The sequence below is a fragment of the Zosterops lateralis genome, assembly GCF_965231275.1.
Source record: "Zosterops lateralis genome assembly, chromosome: 15".
In the NCBI taxonomy this organism is placed as follows: Eukaryota; Metazoa; Chordata; class Aves; order Passeriformes; family Zosteropidae; genus Zosterops; species Zosterops lateralis.
Genome location: NC_139775.1, coordinates 1,190,770 through 1,203,083, shown reverse-complemented (window position 1 = coordinate 1,203,083; position 12,314 = coordinate 1,190,770). Strand labels below are relative to the sequence as shown.

The following is a 12,314-nucleotide window of genomic DNA, read 5'->3' as shown; positions in this document are numbered from 1 at the left end:
ATTGGGCTGACAGCTCTGGAGACGGAAGAGGCAGGATTTGAAACACCTGAGTACATGGTGGGATTTGTGGTCTGTCTTCTCTTCCCTCAACAAGACTGACTAAGAGGATGACCAACTTTTTCTATCTAAAAGGTGCAAAAAAGATGTTCAAGCCAGAGGTGGTCATGCTGAGCAGCAGGCAGGCATAGAGATGATGTTGGACAAAGGGCAGAAGGCAAGAAAAGTGGGCAGAAGAAGTACTGTAAAGGATCATAAAAGCTGCATGTACACTTTCCTTCACAGAAAATGTCTTTGTGCTTTTATGGCAAGGAGCTCCTACAATTACAGCTTCTTTTATAAGTGAAGCAGAAACCAGATAATGAGCAAACCTCCCGCCACACAAAGGAGGTGACGAAGGTGTTCTGGGAGCCCTGATGGTCAGGCTTCCCCGCAACAGCCAAAAGCACAGAAAATTGCTAAAGCCATCTCCATTTTACCCTCTTCAGGGCTGTGAGCTGTTCATAGCCTTTTTCTTCCCCAAAGTATAAAAAAGGATCACACCAAAAATGTGCCTACACAGATAGCAAGTGAAAGCCCTTCAGCCAGACAAAGCAGAGCTTGCACATGCAGACCTGCAGAATGAGCCCACGGCTGCATCATCCTTGATCTGGAGGAGTAAAAAGAGGGAACAAAAAAAGGTTTCACAAAGAAAAAAACCAAGTAAGATATTGTCCAATCCAGGTGAGTTTGTACTTCTCCACAGAGGTTCATGGTTTCAATGACACATGGGAAAATCAACAGTTCCCACCAGTCTTCCTCTCCTTGACCTCAAAATCCACTGGATGAGCAGGGCAGTTTGATGAAGCTGTGTGCAGGTGTAAAAGCCTGGGGCTTCCAGCTTTTCTGGAAACCAAATTTTTAACTTCCAAAAAAAGTTGCCCCTCATTCCTGCATAGGAGCAAGTACAGAAGTTCAGATGGCTTGGTAGGGAAAAGGAAAAAATTCAGGCAGTGGCTCCACAGCCCTTTCCCTGTATTGGGATCACCCTCCAAAATCAAAACCCCTTGTTCTGTACAGTCAGTGCACTGCTGCTTCCATCCCTCTGCCACATATCAACCAACCCAGGCACACTCTTGTGTCCACAGCTCATGTCCTCCATCAACAAAACACATAAACACCAGCTTCCAAAAATCAACTGTTTTCCCCTGGGTTTGGGTACAGGGTTTTTAAACTTTTGTCAGGATCCTTCAGGAAGGGGAATGTAAGGGGGCAGAAGCAGGCAGGGAGCCTGGGAGGTTGCACATACCTGTTTGTTTTAACTAAGATGAGGCTCCTAATATTTACAAGGAACCAATGTCCAACAAACACTGCCGGGATCAGGCTGCTGAAGGATCTGGTGCCACAGTCAGGAGAGCAGGGATGTTCCTGCCAAGAACCATTTCTAGTTGCACATGTCAGTGAGGTTATTATAGAGGTGGAAAACACATGGAGGGTTTTGCTTTAGTGATTTGCTAATCTACTTTCCCACCCATTTGCTGCTGCCATGTGAGCAACTGGCACTGAGATGTGCCCCCTTGGAGTTCATTCAGGAGGAAAAAATAGGGAAAATGAGGTTGCATTTTCTTTGAGGTGCCACCAGCCTGCCACAAGCCAGAGTCAGCACCCCCACCATGAAACCCCAAGGCCTCCCTCCCCACCATGAGTCTCCAGACATGCAGAAGGTGCAACTGCATCATGATGGAAGCTCAGCAGCAAGACTTCCAGGAAATAACCTCCCAAAAGCACCCAGCACACTGTGTGTCAGCATTTATTCATAAAAACAGCCTATTTTAAGAGACCCCATCCTTCTGGGAACTGGGCAGGCTTCTGCTAAACAGTCCGTGCCATGGCACAGCTGGAATACACCCGGCTCATGTCTGTGACTGTGGCAGGTCCCTGCCCAGCCCCTGGAGCACTGACATTCCAGGGGTGGCAGTCTTCCCTCGGGGCTCCAGCAGCTCCCAGTCCCCAGGCTATGCACAAACACTGCCAAAGCCCAGGGCCACGCAGGCTCCTGCCTCTTCCACACCTCCCAGTCTACATAGATAAAACCACTTTCTTTTTTGCTTCCAGCTGCACCTTTTCCCTTGTCACATGAGACGCAGGTGGTCACAGACTTGCCATTTCATGAGCAGCACCTCATCAGCACGTGAGAAGGCTTAGCAGCAGGATGGCAGGTGAGGGATGGAGTTGGATGGAGAAGAAAGGGCCTTTTCCAGATTTCTAGGGTCTACAGATAATCCTCTGATCCATATGGAAACAAGACTGTTGGCTTAAATTTATTTTTTTTTCCCCATCTTTTGTGTGTGTGCTGACTTACTCCAGCAGGGCTGCCAGCAGCCTGCAGTTTATTTTTAAATAACTAAACAAGAGAAGTCCAGTATATACAACAAAGACCCTGGGTTTTCAGAGAAGCATTCTGCAGATGCTAAAAAAAGAAGGTTGCTTGTCGGGTCAGCTGTGAGGTGAGAGGCAGATTCTGACCTTGGTTTTGAGAAATGCTGAGCAGGCATGTCGCACACCAGCTGGATCCCAAATTCACTCCAGGAACAGGCACAGAAATGGCTCAGTTTCCCAAGCACGGCCTGTCTTGGCAGGTACCTGTGCACGGTGGGTGGGCAGCTGCTGGAATGACTGTCACCACCTCACCCAGAGCTCTGAGACTGTGCCCAGCTCGACACACAGACAAAGCATCTCAGCCCACAGCTGCCTGGCCAGACTGGGCTCCACAACACCCCCACCACACACAGCTCAGCCTGCAGGGACATCATAAAAATATATTGCACAGCTTCTTCAAGAGGATTTGGATGAAAACACCACCACCTCCAGTTGTGAGGCTGTGGGGAGCAGTGCTGGGACGAAGGACACGGCTCTCCCTCGAGGTGACAGTGTTCTTAATTGTGCCACTCCAGCCAGCACGCCGGAGGGTGCGACCCAGTTTTGGAGCTTGTTATGTGGCTCACAGCAGTGCCAACACGCTGGAAAAGCTAAATTTAGGAGACAAACAGGCCTGGTGTTACACACCCAGGCAGGACTGGCTCTGTTACGAGAGCTGGAGAATCGATGCCATCCGCTTCCACGCGTTACGAAGCCCTCGCTGCTGGAGTGAAAGCGTTACCAAGTCACTTGGAATAAAATTGCCACTAAATGCTATTTGGGAGATGGAAAAAAAAAAAAAAAAAAAGGCAAATCCTCACTCTTTCTCAGCTATTGTAGGAAATGAAAATGGCTATTGCTGCCTGGTAGAGAGTCCAATTATGAATAATGTGCATTCTCTCCCTGCACAAAGGATGAAAGGCATCAGAGCTGGTGGTGACATTTTAAGACCGGAGATGTAAGAGCGGATCTGAGCCTCGTTGCAAGCCCAGCTTTACCCCAATAAAGAAACACTTTCTGCAGTCAATTGCCTTGCAGCGTAGCTTGAAGCCCCACTATTGATCTAGCATCTGTTATAAGCAGATAATCATCGCTGCTGTGCCATGGCTTCTATGATGGGGTCTAAAAGCACTTTCCAGAAGCTGTTTGAGGGCTGTTTTCTGCTCTCCCCTGCGGCTGTAGCAAGGCACAGGTTTGTGGAGGAGCCTACAAAAGTCTCAAAGGTTGACAGAATTTGAAGGCCAGCAAAAAAAATATTGAATCACCCCAACTCATGCATCTCCCAATCCTGTAAACTTCAGGTAACTGAGGTGCAATCCCTGCAAGGCTCTGCTGTCATCCCAGCCCTCACACAGTTATTTTATACCCTGCAATTTCCTTTCCCCAGCGAAGTGCTGACACACCACCATCAAGCCACGGCTCAATCCTTTCCTTCCCTAAGACAGGCAGCAAGAGCTGCTGAAATCTCCCAGCATCAGGCTTTTTTCTCCTGTCCCCAAAAGGTTTCTCAGATTTTGGCTCACTGAGGTCTGAATCCTGACAACTCCTGAGCTTCCATCTACTTCCCAGCAGTGTTTTGGGGGATGTTTTGGGCCAGGCACCTTCCTCCGAGTTTAGCAAGAAGTGGTCAGAGGTAGGTGAAATCAGACTGCCAGTGCCTGCAATCTCCCCCCTCCCTTCCAGTCCAAGCACTTCTAACCCACTAGGCAGATTCCTTCAGTCTCCAAAGAAGGGAAAAAAGATGGGAAATTAAAAATAAATGAACCAAGAGATACACATCCATCAGGACCCAGGCGTTGTCAGCCCAGGTCCCTGTGCAACTACTTCTTTAATCAAAACCTCCTGCAGCTTGAATGCTTGACAGAAGTGTAGAACAGAGATCATGTTACTCTGAACAGGAAAAGCTGCAACCTTGAAGAATAAAATCACCATCTGATGGGGTCTATTTCCTTTAAAATCACCCTAAATTATGCCAAGCCTGTTCCTAGCTGTGACATTTGAGGTTTCACCCTGCAGATCCCTGTGAGACACACGGGGTGTCTCTCGGGGGTGATCAGAGGTGATGGGAGGAGTGAGCTCTGGCCACCAGCTGAAGATGAGCCATTTCTAAATTGGTCCATGACGCCAGACCTAAATTTTTAAGAGGCTCAAATCAAAAAAAGATTGCTGATGGATGCACTCTCCACTTAAAACTCACTTGCGTGGTGATGGACGTCAGACTGCTGGCCTCATGGCTATGCCTGGTTGCTATTGAGAGTGACAGAAACCTTCCAGCTTTCTAGAAAGTCCTCCTGTGCCAAGGCTCAGCCAGCTCTTTAGAGCCTCATGTATGCAGGTTATCTGCCTCTCTTGGCTTGAAAATGTTTGTCCCTGAGGAGTTTTTATTTAATGCCTTCCTTAGTTACCAAGGGATGAGAAGTTTCTCCCATCGTTCTGCAGCCTTCCAAACACAGATGGGATTTATTGAAGTTTCTGCTGCTCTGGCCTCATTAATGTTTTATGGCACAGCTCCAGAGATCCAGTGGCTGCTCCTTGCTGGGGTGCCCCTCTACAGCCCCATGGTGGCTCAGGTCTCCTGGCTGTACTGAACATCCTTGGGGAGTTTTAAATTATTTCATTCCCAAAATGGCTCCACTGCTTCTTTTTGAGACCCCACCTGCACCCTGCCTCCAGTGGGACCACAGCTCCCAGCAGCTCCTCTCATAACAGACACAGCAGGTGGGAAAGCAGAGACAGCACGAGCAGGAGAGAGGAAAAAATATGGGAAAGACTAGAGAATAGTGCAGGAACACATTCAGCCTATGCTATGGACAATACAACCTGTCCAGGGACAGGCAGGATTTTAACTGGCACGAAAGGGGTAGAAGGAGAAGAGGGGGTGCAAGCCCAGGGTTTTGGTGAGGAAATGCAGCAGGTAGCCCTGAGGAGACACTGCCTGTACCCTCCTGCACATGCCTGCAGGGAGGAAAGTGGGAATTGTGAGTCCTGAGGCCTTCTGGAAGAGCTTTTCTCCCCCATAGAGAACAGGAGGGAGCACCAGCACAGCCCAGCTGGAGTCTGCAAATTGCCCCATTTAGGCTCTGGCCCTCAAAATTGCTCTTACCTAAAGTACATCCACCAACCTGACAAGCAACATTTTTCTCTGGAGGCCACACTCCTCCACAGCCTCCAGAGTTCATGCTTCACCCCCAAACTCTGCAGGTTTTGTCCCAGAGAAACATGCCTGGTGCTCACCAGGTCACCTTCTATGATCAAGGCCTTGGGATGTGCCCCTCCATGACCCAAGCACTGCATGAAGCCAGGATTTCCCCACCACATATTTATTCAGAGGCATTGCACAGCAAGGAAAACCCAGCACCAAACTTTGGAAGAGGCAGACCTGGCTGGAGTTCAGCAGAAACAGGGAATTAAGACACTGAACTAAATCAGTGCATCCCCACCCAATTTCTATCCAAATCAGAAATTTCACGCACAGGAGGGATTTTGACCAGCGTCCCACATTAGTGATTGAGCAGAGAGAGCAAAGAGTGCTTGGCACTGTGTAGAATTCCAGTCTTTGCACTGAAGCTCTTTGGAAACCCAGAGTAATTCAGATGCAGAAGCAATCTCAGCTGCTGGGAAGGAACTCAAACAGCAAAGGACAGAGAGAGTCTGTGCAGGGATGCAGGGAGAGAAAGAAGAGCTGCTGGCTGGGTGCAGGGAGGGCACAACAATCACATGGATAAAAGGATGGGGAGGAGGTAAAGGGAGCAAGTCAGGGAAAATCCAAGGATAGCCAGAGCCACTCTTGCTGAAATGTACCTGACAGTGGGGGCTTGTTTAAGGCTGCAGAACCCACACACTCCTTGCAAGAGCCTTCCAGCCTTGCCTGGTGTGAGCCACACACTGGGACTGAAAATACCAGGGAGATGCTCGGGGGCTTGGGCAGAACAAGGGTGGAAACACACGGACTGCAAGATCCACCCGGGGAAACACGGAATGCCACGCTCAGAGCTTTCTCCAACCTCCAGCTCAGGCTGCTCACTCAAACCTCCTGCTTCTCGGCACAGCCCCGCACGTCTGGCTTGGAGTGCCACCTGCTGCCAACGGCGCCGCTCTCCAGTCCCTGCGAGGGGGCAACAGCAGCACAGAGCAACAAACTTCTTGCTCTTACATCGGCTTTCCCTGTCCTTTAACAGCAGCCAAACTCCCGATCCAAAAAAGCAACGCTATTTCCCAAGCTGCAGGCGTCCCACGCGTTGCAGGCATAGCAGCAGATGCTAATAAAGTACTTTTTTCTTTGCCTTTCATGCAGTTTCTCGCTGGAGCCAGCCTCTCCCCGAAGAGACCACATCCTGAATCTTCATGTTCATTGATTCTTTATGCTAAATGATGACTCCGCAGTCGAAATAATGTGGCATATTCCAGCTCGCATTTCAGACACCGTGAGACTTTTTAATAACGAGTTGTATGAAAAATTAGGGAGGCTGCAACAAAGAGCTCCAACAGAGGTTTCCAAAGTGACTCACAGCCAGCAGAGCCTCCCTTTTCCAAAGCCCAGCGTGAGACAATCTCAAGAGCCCCCGCACTCAGAGAGAGAGGAGTCCTCCCCTTCTGGAAAAATAAGGCCTTTTTAAGGAGAGTTCTCCAGGAAGAGAATCCCTGCAGGGAGGTTTGGAAGGCGGATTTGGGAAGCATGGCTGAGATGACATCCCATTCCCAGGAGTGCTTGCAGGGATGTTTCACCCCACGCCTCAGCTGTGCTGCTCAGGGTTGCTGCAGGGTGGGAGTCACCTCGTCCTGCAGCCAGCCTGGGCTTCCTGCTTGGCACATTGGCTCTGGAATGCTCCACAACGGGGCTAGCAATGACTCTTGCTGGTCTTGCAAGGAGGCAGGAAACCACAGCAGTAACAGGCAGTGGAGGTTTCTCCAGCTTGCCTCCCAAAGCACTGTGGCACCCTCAGCCACAGCAAACATCACCCATGCACAGGTATCCTGCTCCTCCTGGGGCTGGTTTGCTGCCAACCCTGCAGCTCTCTGCCAGGCTTTGCTGCATGCTGGAGGAGGAACTTTTTCAGGCCAACTTTTGGCTGACTGTTTTTGCTTCCTGCCATCCACACAAACAGCTGCCAACATGTTTGAAGGGGAAGCAGCAGGCAACATATCCAGTGCAGCCACCCTGGTGGGGATTAATGCCATTCATGCTCAGTCCCAGTAGTGAGCAGTGCCTGGCTGCTGGGCGGGACATGTGGCTGAAGGATGGGTTTGATTGTTCTGCTCCCTTTGCCTTTGCTCCCAATTCCTTCTTTATCCTGTGCTGCTTCCCACCTTCACTTCCTCTGTGACAGCCCCAGGAGCTGCAGCACAGCTCCCTGCCCACCCACCTCTAAGGTCTAATTGAGCACAGTTCCCCCTACCCAGCCCAGCAGACTTCTCAAAAGAGGTTTTTCCTTCCAAAGGAAGCTGGGAAAGGAAGGCTGAGAGTAAAGGAGCAGCTGGCACAAAGGCAGTTCTTACCACATTCCAGAAGAGAGGGTTGAAGGCGATTGAGAGGACAGCCACAATGAAGCCAGTGTCGGTCACATCCACGTAGCCAAAGAGCTGCACCATGGCTGCTACATCCACCTGTGGAAGAAGGGATGGTTACTGGTGTGTAGGATCCCACAGTGACACTTCACCTCAAAGCAAACCCATCAGCTGCCCCAAGGGTAGATGAACCTTTTACTAGCCCTAAGCAACGTGCTGTTACAGCTTGCAAAGTGCTATGTCAGGGTGCAAAGCCCAGAAGAAGGATGGGGGCTTCTCCAAGCTGTCCCCCCAAATCTCAGGGGCACAGGCATGGAGGTGATACTGCTGCTCTGATGACAAGTACCAGTCCTTCGCTGCCAACTCATGAGTGTTTTAGGAGAGGGAGCACCATTCCACAGCAACTCAGTGTCCCTCGGGACACAGGACTGTCTGCATGGAACCCCCTAGCAATGAACTGTGTCAGCTTCAAACTTGTCTCCCATTAAGTCAGACTGTTGCAAACCCCCTCCACAGCAAGGGGGAATGCATTTGCACCGCTGCAAAAGGAGCTGCAAAAGTATTTCCTGCCTTAATGACAACAACAAAACCCCCTTAAAACTCACTGTTCTCCTTTTAAGAAAGAGAGATTTTTCCCCAGACAGCTCCCTGACATTATCAGCATTTTTATGTGCAGTAAGCCATGCTGCTTCTCCCTCCTTGCTCCCTCACCCTGTGGTGGTATTTGGATGAAAAAAAAAAGCCAGTGTCTTTTTTTTTTCCTCGGTCAAAACGTTTGAAAACAAAAAACAAAATAGTCCATCCCAAGTCCAGCCCTCACTTGAATCAAAACCAAGACAACATCGAGACTGGAAGGTTTTTGCTTCCCCAACACAGCTGTGTTTGTGAGTCCTTTGGATGCCAGGGGACAGGCACAGCTCAAGGAGGTATCAGCTCCACCCAGCCTGTCTGGGAGAGAAATTCCCACTGGCTCCTCACAGGCTCTTGGAAAAAACCAGAGCCACAGTATCATCCGTAGAAAGGGGCTGCTAAACCCAGCACCTCTCTTAGGCCAGAGAAAAGGCTGGAAGAGCTCCCGTACTGGCCCAGGGCACATCCAGTCGCTCCAAGTGCCTCCTGCCCAGCTACCACTGCCCAAGGTGCAAAGTGCAGTAGCAAAGACCACACAGCCATGGGAACACGGGGGATCCTCAGGGGGTCCACAGCTGCCCTCAAACCACCACTGCCCCAGATCCTCCAGGCTCCCTCATCCCAGCCCTGGGGACAGAGGTGCTGGCAGAGAACAATGGGAACAGCCCCCAGGGCCTGATCCAGACCCATCTCCCCCTATTCCCACCCTCCACAGCCTCTCCTCCCCTCCCTTCACCTCGAGCAGCCCTTCCCCACCAGACCCCGTCCCTCCAGACTGTCAAGCCACAACCCAAACAGCTGCTGGCACCGGGGCCGAACTGTCTAATCCCGCTTCAATTGCAATCCCGTGGGACCAGGACAGCTTCTTTCCTCTCATTTTGTACGGTGCTGAGCACAGTGCTAGCACGGGCTGAACAAAAGCTTCTTGACCTACTAACTCCTGGCAGGCACCATCGTTAACATCGCACTCACCTTCTTTTTCTCCTGCTCAACAACCAAATTCGCGGCTGCCAGCGGGAGGCAGATTGGCCTGTGCCTCGCGTGTGCTTTTCGGGATAAAAGGGGAGCCCTAATGGGATGAGCTGTCTCTGCGAGCCGCTGGGACAGCCACGTAACAGGCACAGAACATTCAACTTTGCCCCCTCCTCCACGGTGGGGGATCAATGACCGTGGCGAGCGGTGCCCGCTTGATCACAGCCCGAGTCGGGGAGGGTGGGAACAGCGTGGGCAGCCGGGTGAGAGCCGTGCAGGCACCCAGGTAACAGCTGCACGGGCACCTGGGTGAGACAGGAATGGGCACACGGGGGACAGCCCTACAGGCACTTGGGGGGAGCAATACAAGCCCCTGGGTGAGAGCTGCACGGGCACTTGGGTGACAGCTGTATCGGCACCTGAGCGAGAGATAAATGGACACCTGAGTGAGAGCGGCATGGGCGCTTAAGAGAGAGCTGCAGGGGCACCCGGGTGAGGCGGGGCAGCACCCCCGGGCATCCCGCGCAGTGCAGAGCAGCCCCTGCTGCCCACCCAGCCCGTGCCGTCCCTGCTGGGTGAAACCGAGCTGCGGAGGGCGCTGGGTGCACACGGGGAAGCGGCGACCGAGCATCCCGAGGCCTGGCTGCACCTGCGGGCACAACCCGGGGGCGATCCCCGGCGGATCTGCCGAGCCCCGCGGCGGCACCGAGCGGGGCTCGGGGGATCCATCCCCGGGCTCCCCCCGCTGCCACAGGCCGGGCCCTCCCCGGGGCCACCCTCCCGCCCGCGCCCGGCCCGGCCCGGCCCGCCGGTACCTGGCCGTAGTCCAGGCCGCCCAGCCCCTCGCAGCACTCCCGCGGGAAGCGCCGGGCCCCGCCCGCCGCCGCCGCCTCCCGCCGCCCCGCGCCCGGCCCGGGCCGCCCCGCCATGGCCAGCTGCCCCCGGCCCGGGCCCGGCGCACGGCCCGCGGTGGCGCCACCGGGAGCCGCGGTCCCGCCTCCGCGGGAGGAGCCGGGCCTGGAGCCGCGCCGGGCCCGGGGCCTGCGGGCCGGGGACAGCACTGACCTCGCCGCCGGCCCGGCCGCCTCAGCCGCGGGTGCCGCGATCGTGTCGGGCCGCGGCGGGACGGAGAGCGGCCCCGAGGCCGGGGATGGGCTTCGACCCTGCCCGCGGGAGCAGCGGGAGCGGGCGGGACGGAACCCCCACCGGGAATGGAGTGCGGCTGGCAGTGGGACTGCCCTGGCGGGACAGGGAGCGAGAACCGAGGGGGCACCGCTGCTGCGGGGGCACTGCCAGCCCCTAGCTGTCCCCTGCCTGTCCCCTGCCAGCCCCCAGCTGTCCCCTGCCAGCCCCCGGCTGTCCCCTGCCAACTCCCCTGCCTGCCCCTTGCCTGGTCCCTGCCCATTCCCTTTTGCCCAGAAAAACTGTGACTGCCCCATCCCTGGAAGTGTTCCAGGCCAGGCTGGACTGGGCTTGGAGCAAATTGGCCGAGTGCAAGGTTTCCTAGCCCATTGCTAGGGCTGGAACTAGATGATCTTAAAGGTCTTTCCAACTGAAACCGATCTATGATTCCATGATTCTGTCATCCCTGTCCATCCCCTGCCCTGTCCTGGTTCAGTGCTCACACCAGGGCCAGGAGCGGGGAAACAACTGCAGTGGCTGCCTGGCACAGGAAATTAAATGTCACTTGACCAATCTTACTCATTCAAGGGCAAAACGTAAAGCCACCAAGTTTAAATGTATTTTAAGGACAATTCATTGCAGCCTTCTCCCTTCAGCCAGCTCAGTATATTTTTTAATTGCTGTTATTATTACTGCTCATGTTATTTTTCTTCTTCAGTCCTCTCCAGGATGTTTCTAGTTGGAACATCTCATGGGCTGGGATGGGCAGTCCTGCACCTGTGTGGAAAATAGGGTAGTATCATCCCTGTAGACCCCTGAGGGTCTCTGCTTTTGCAGATCCTGCTTTGCAAGGAAATAAATTCTCTTCAAAAAGGAATTTGGTGTGAATGAGCTGCAAGTGTCCCTCCCAGAGGTCTCATGGGAGCAGGGAAAGGACAGGATATCCGAGCACTCAAGTCCTGGCAGGCACCAAAAGTGTGCATGAGTGATGGCTCACTTGAAGCCCTCCCCAGGAAAATGGCATCTTTGGAGAATACACTTCAGCAGACCCCAGGGATCTCAGTTTGGCTCCATGGGAAGCCAGCCTTCCTTAGTTCTGCTGCTCCAAACCCCTTGGTGCATCAGCACATCCCCAGCTCTCCACCTGCAGCATCAGCTCCAGCACTGGGGGTGCTCACCCAGGGCCCAAGGAGCACATTCACAGTGTGAACCAAGCTGGTTTGGGGTGAAGGAACACACTGAGGCACTGTGGGTGGGAGCAGCATTCCCCATGGATGATCTCCAGCTGCTTCCAGCCTCTTCTTCCCCACGCTGGATAATTTTGCTGTGCCAAGTGTGTAATTATTCCCTCTGCCATCTCCCAGGCTGGGCCATGGGAGCAGGTGGGAGGATGTTTGTTCTGAATCTCACCAGCTGGGTGCTGGGAGCAGCAGGAAGGGCCATGGAGATGCAGTGGGGGAAGAGATGGTAGCTGGGATGTGTGAGATGCTAATGTCCCTCTCCAGGAGGAATTAGCAGGGAGAAACCTACAAACTGTCCTCCAGGCTGCAAGGGGAAGGTGTCCTGGTGATGCCAGCTGGGAAAGGACAAAGATGTTGTGGCACAGAGGGAGGAGGAATGGGTCTGCCTGAGAGATGGATGGTGAGGAGGTGCAGAGGGATGAACTGTCTCACTAGCTCCTCATTCAAGGT

At 53.3% G+C, this 12,314-nt stretch overlaps 1 protein-coding gene across 3 annotated transcripts in view; it reads right to left on the bottom strand.

Annotated features, from left to right (window-relative positions):
- The window catches only part of PEMT (phosphatidylethanolamine N-methyltransferase), a gene marked incomplete at its 5' end in the record, with an annotated part of 42,129 nt that extends 31,484 nt beyond the window's left edge, over positions 1-10,645 (bottom strand). The window contains 2 exons of one of the 3 annotated variants that reach the window (XM_083872326.1): positions 7,891-7,998; positions 10,567-10,645. In XM_083872326.1, coding sequence (XP_083728452.1) covers positions 7,891-7,983 — 93 coding nt within the window. Of the gene's footprint in view, positions 1-7,890; positions 7,999-9,501; positions 9,634-10,316; positions 10,431-10,566 lie in introns of those variants that run through there. The other 2 variants (XM_083872324.1, XM_083872325.1) reach the window with 2 other exon arrangements.
- Between the last annotated feature and the right edge of the window lie 1,669 nt (positions 10,646-12,314).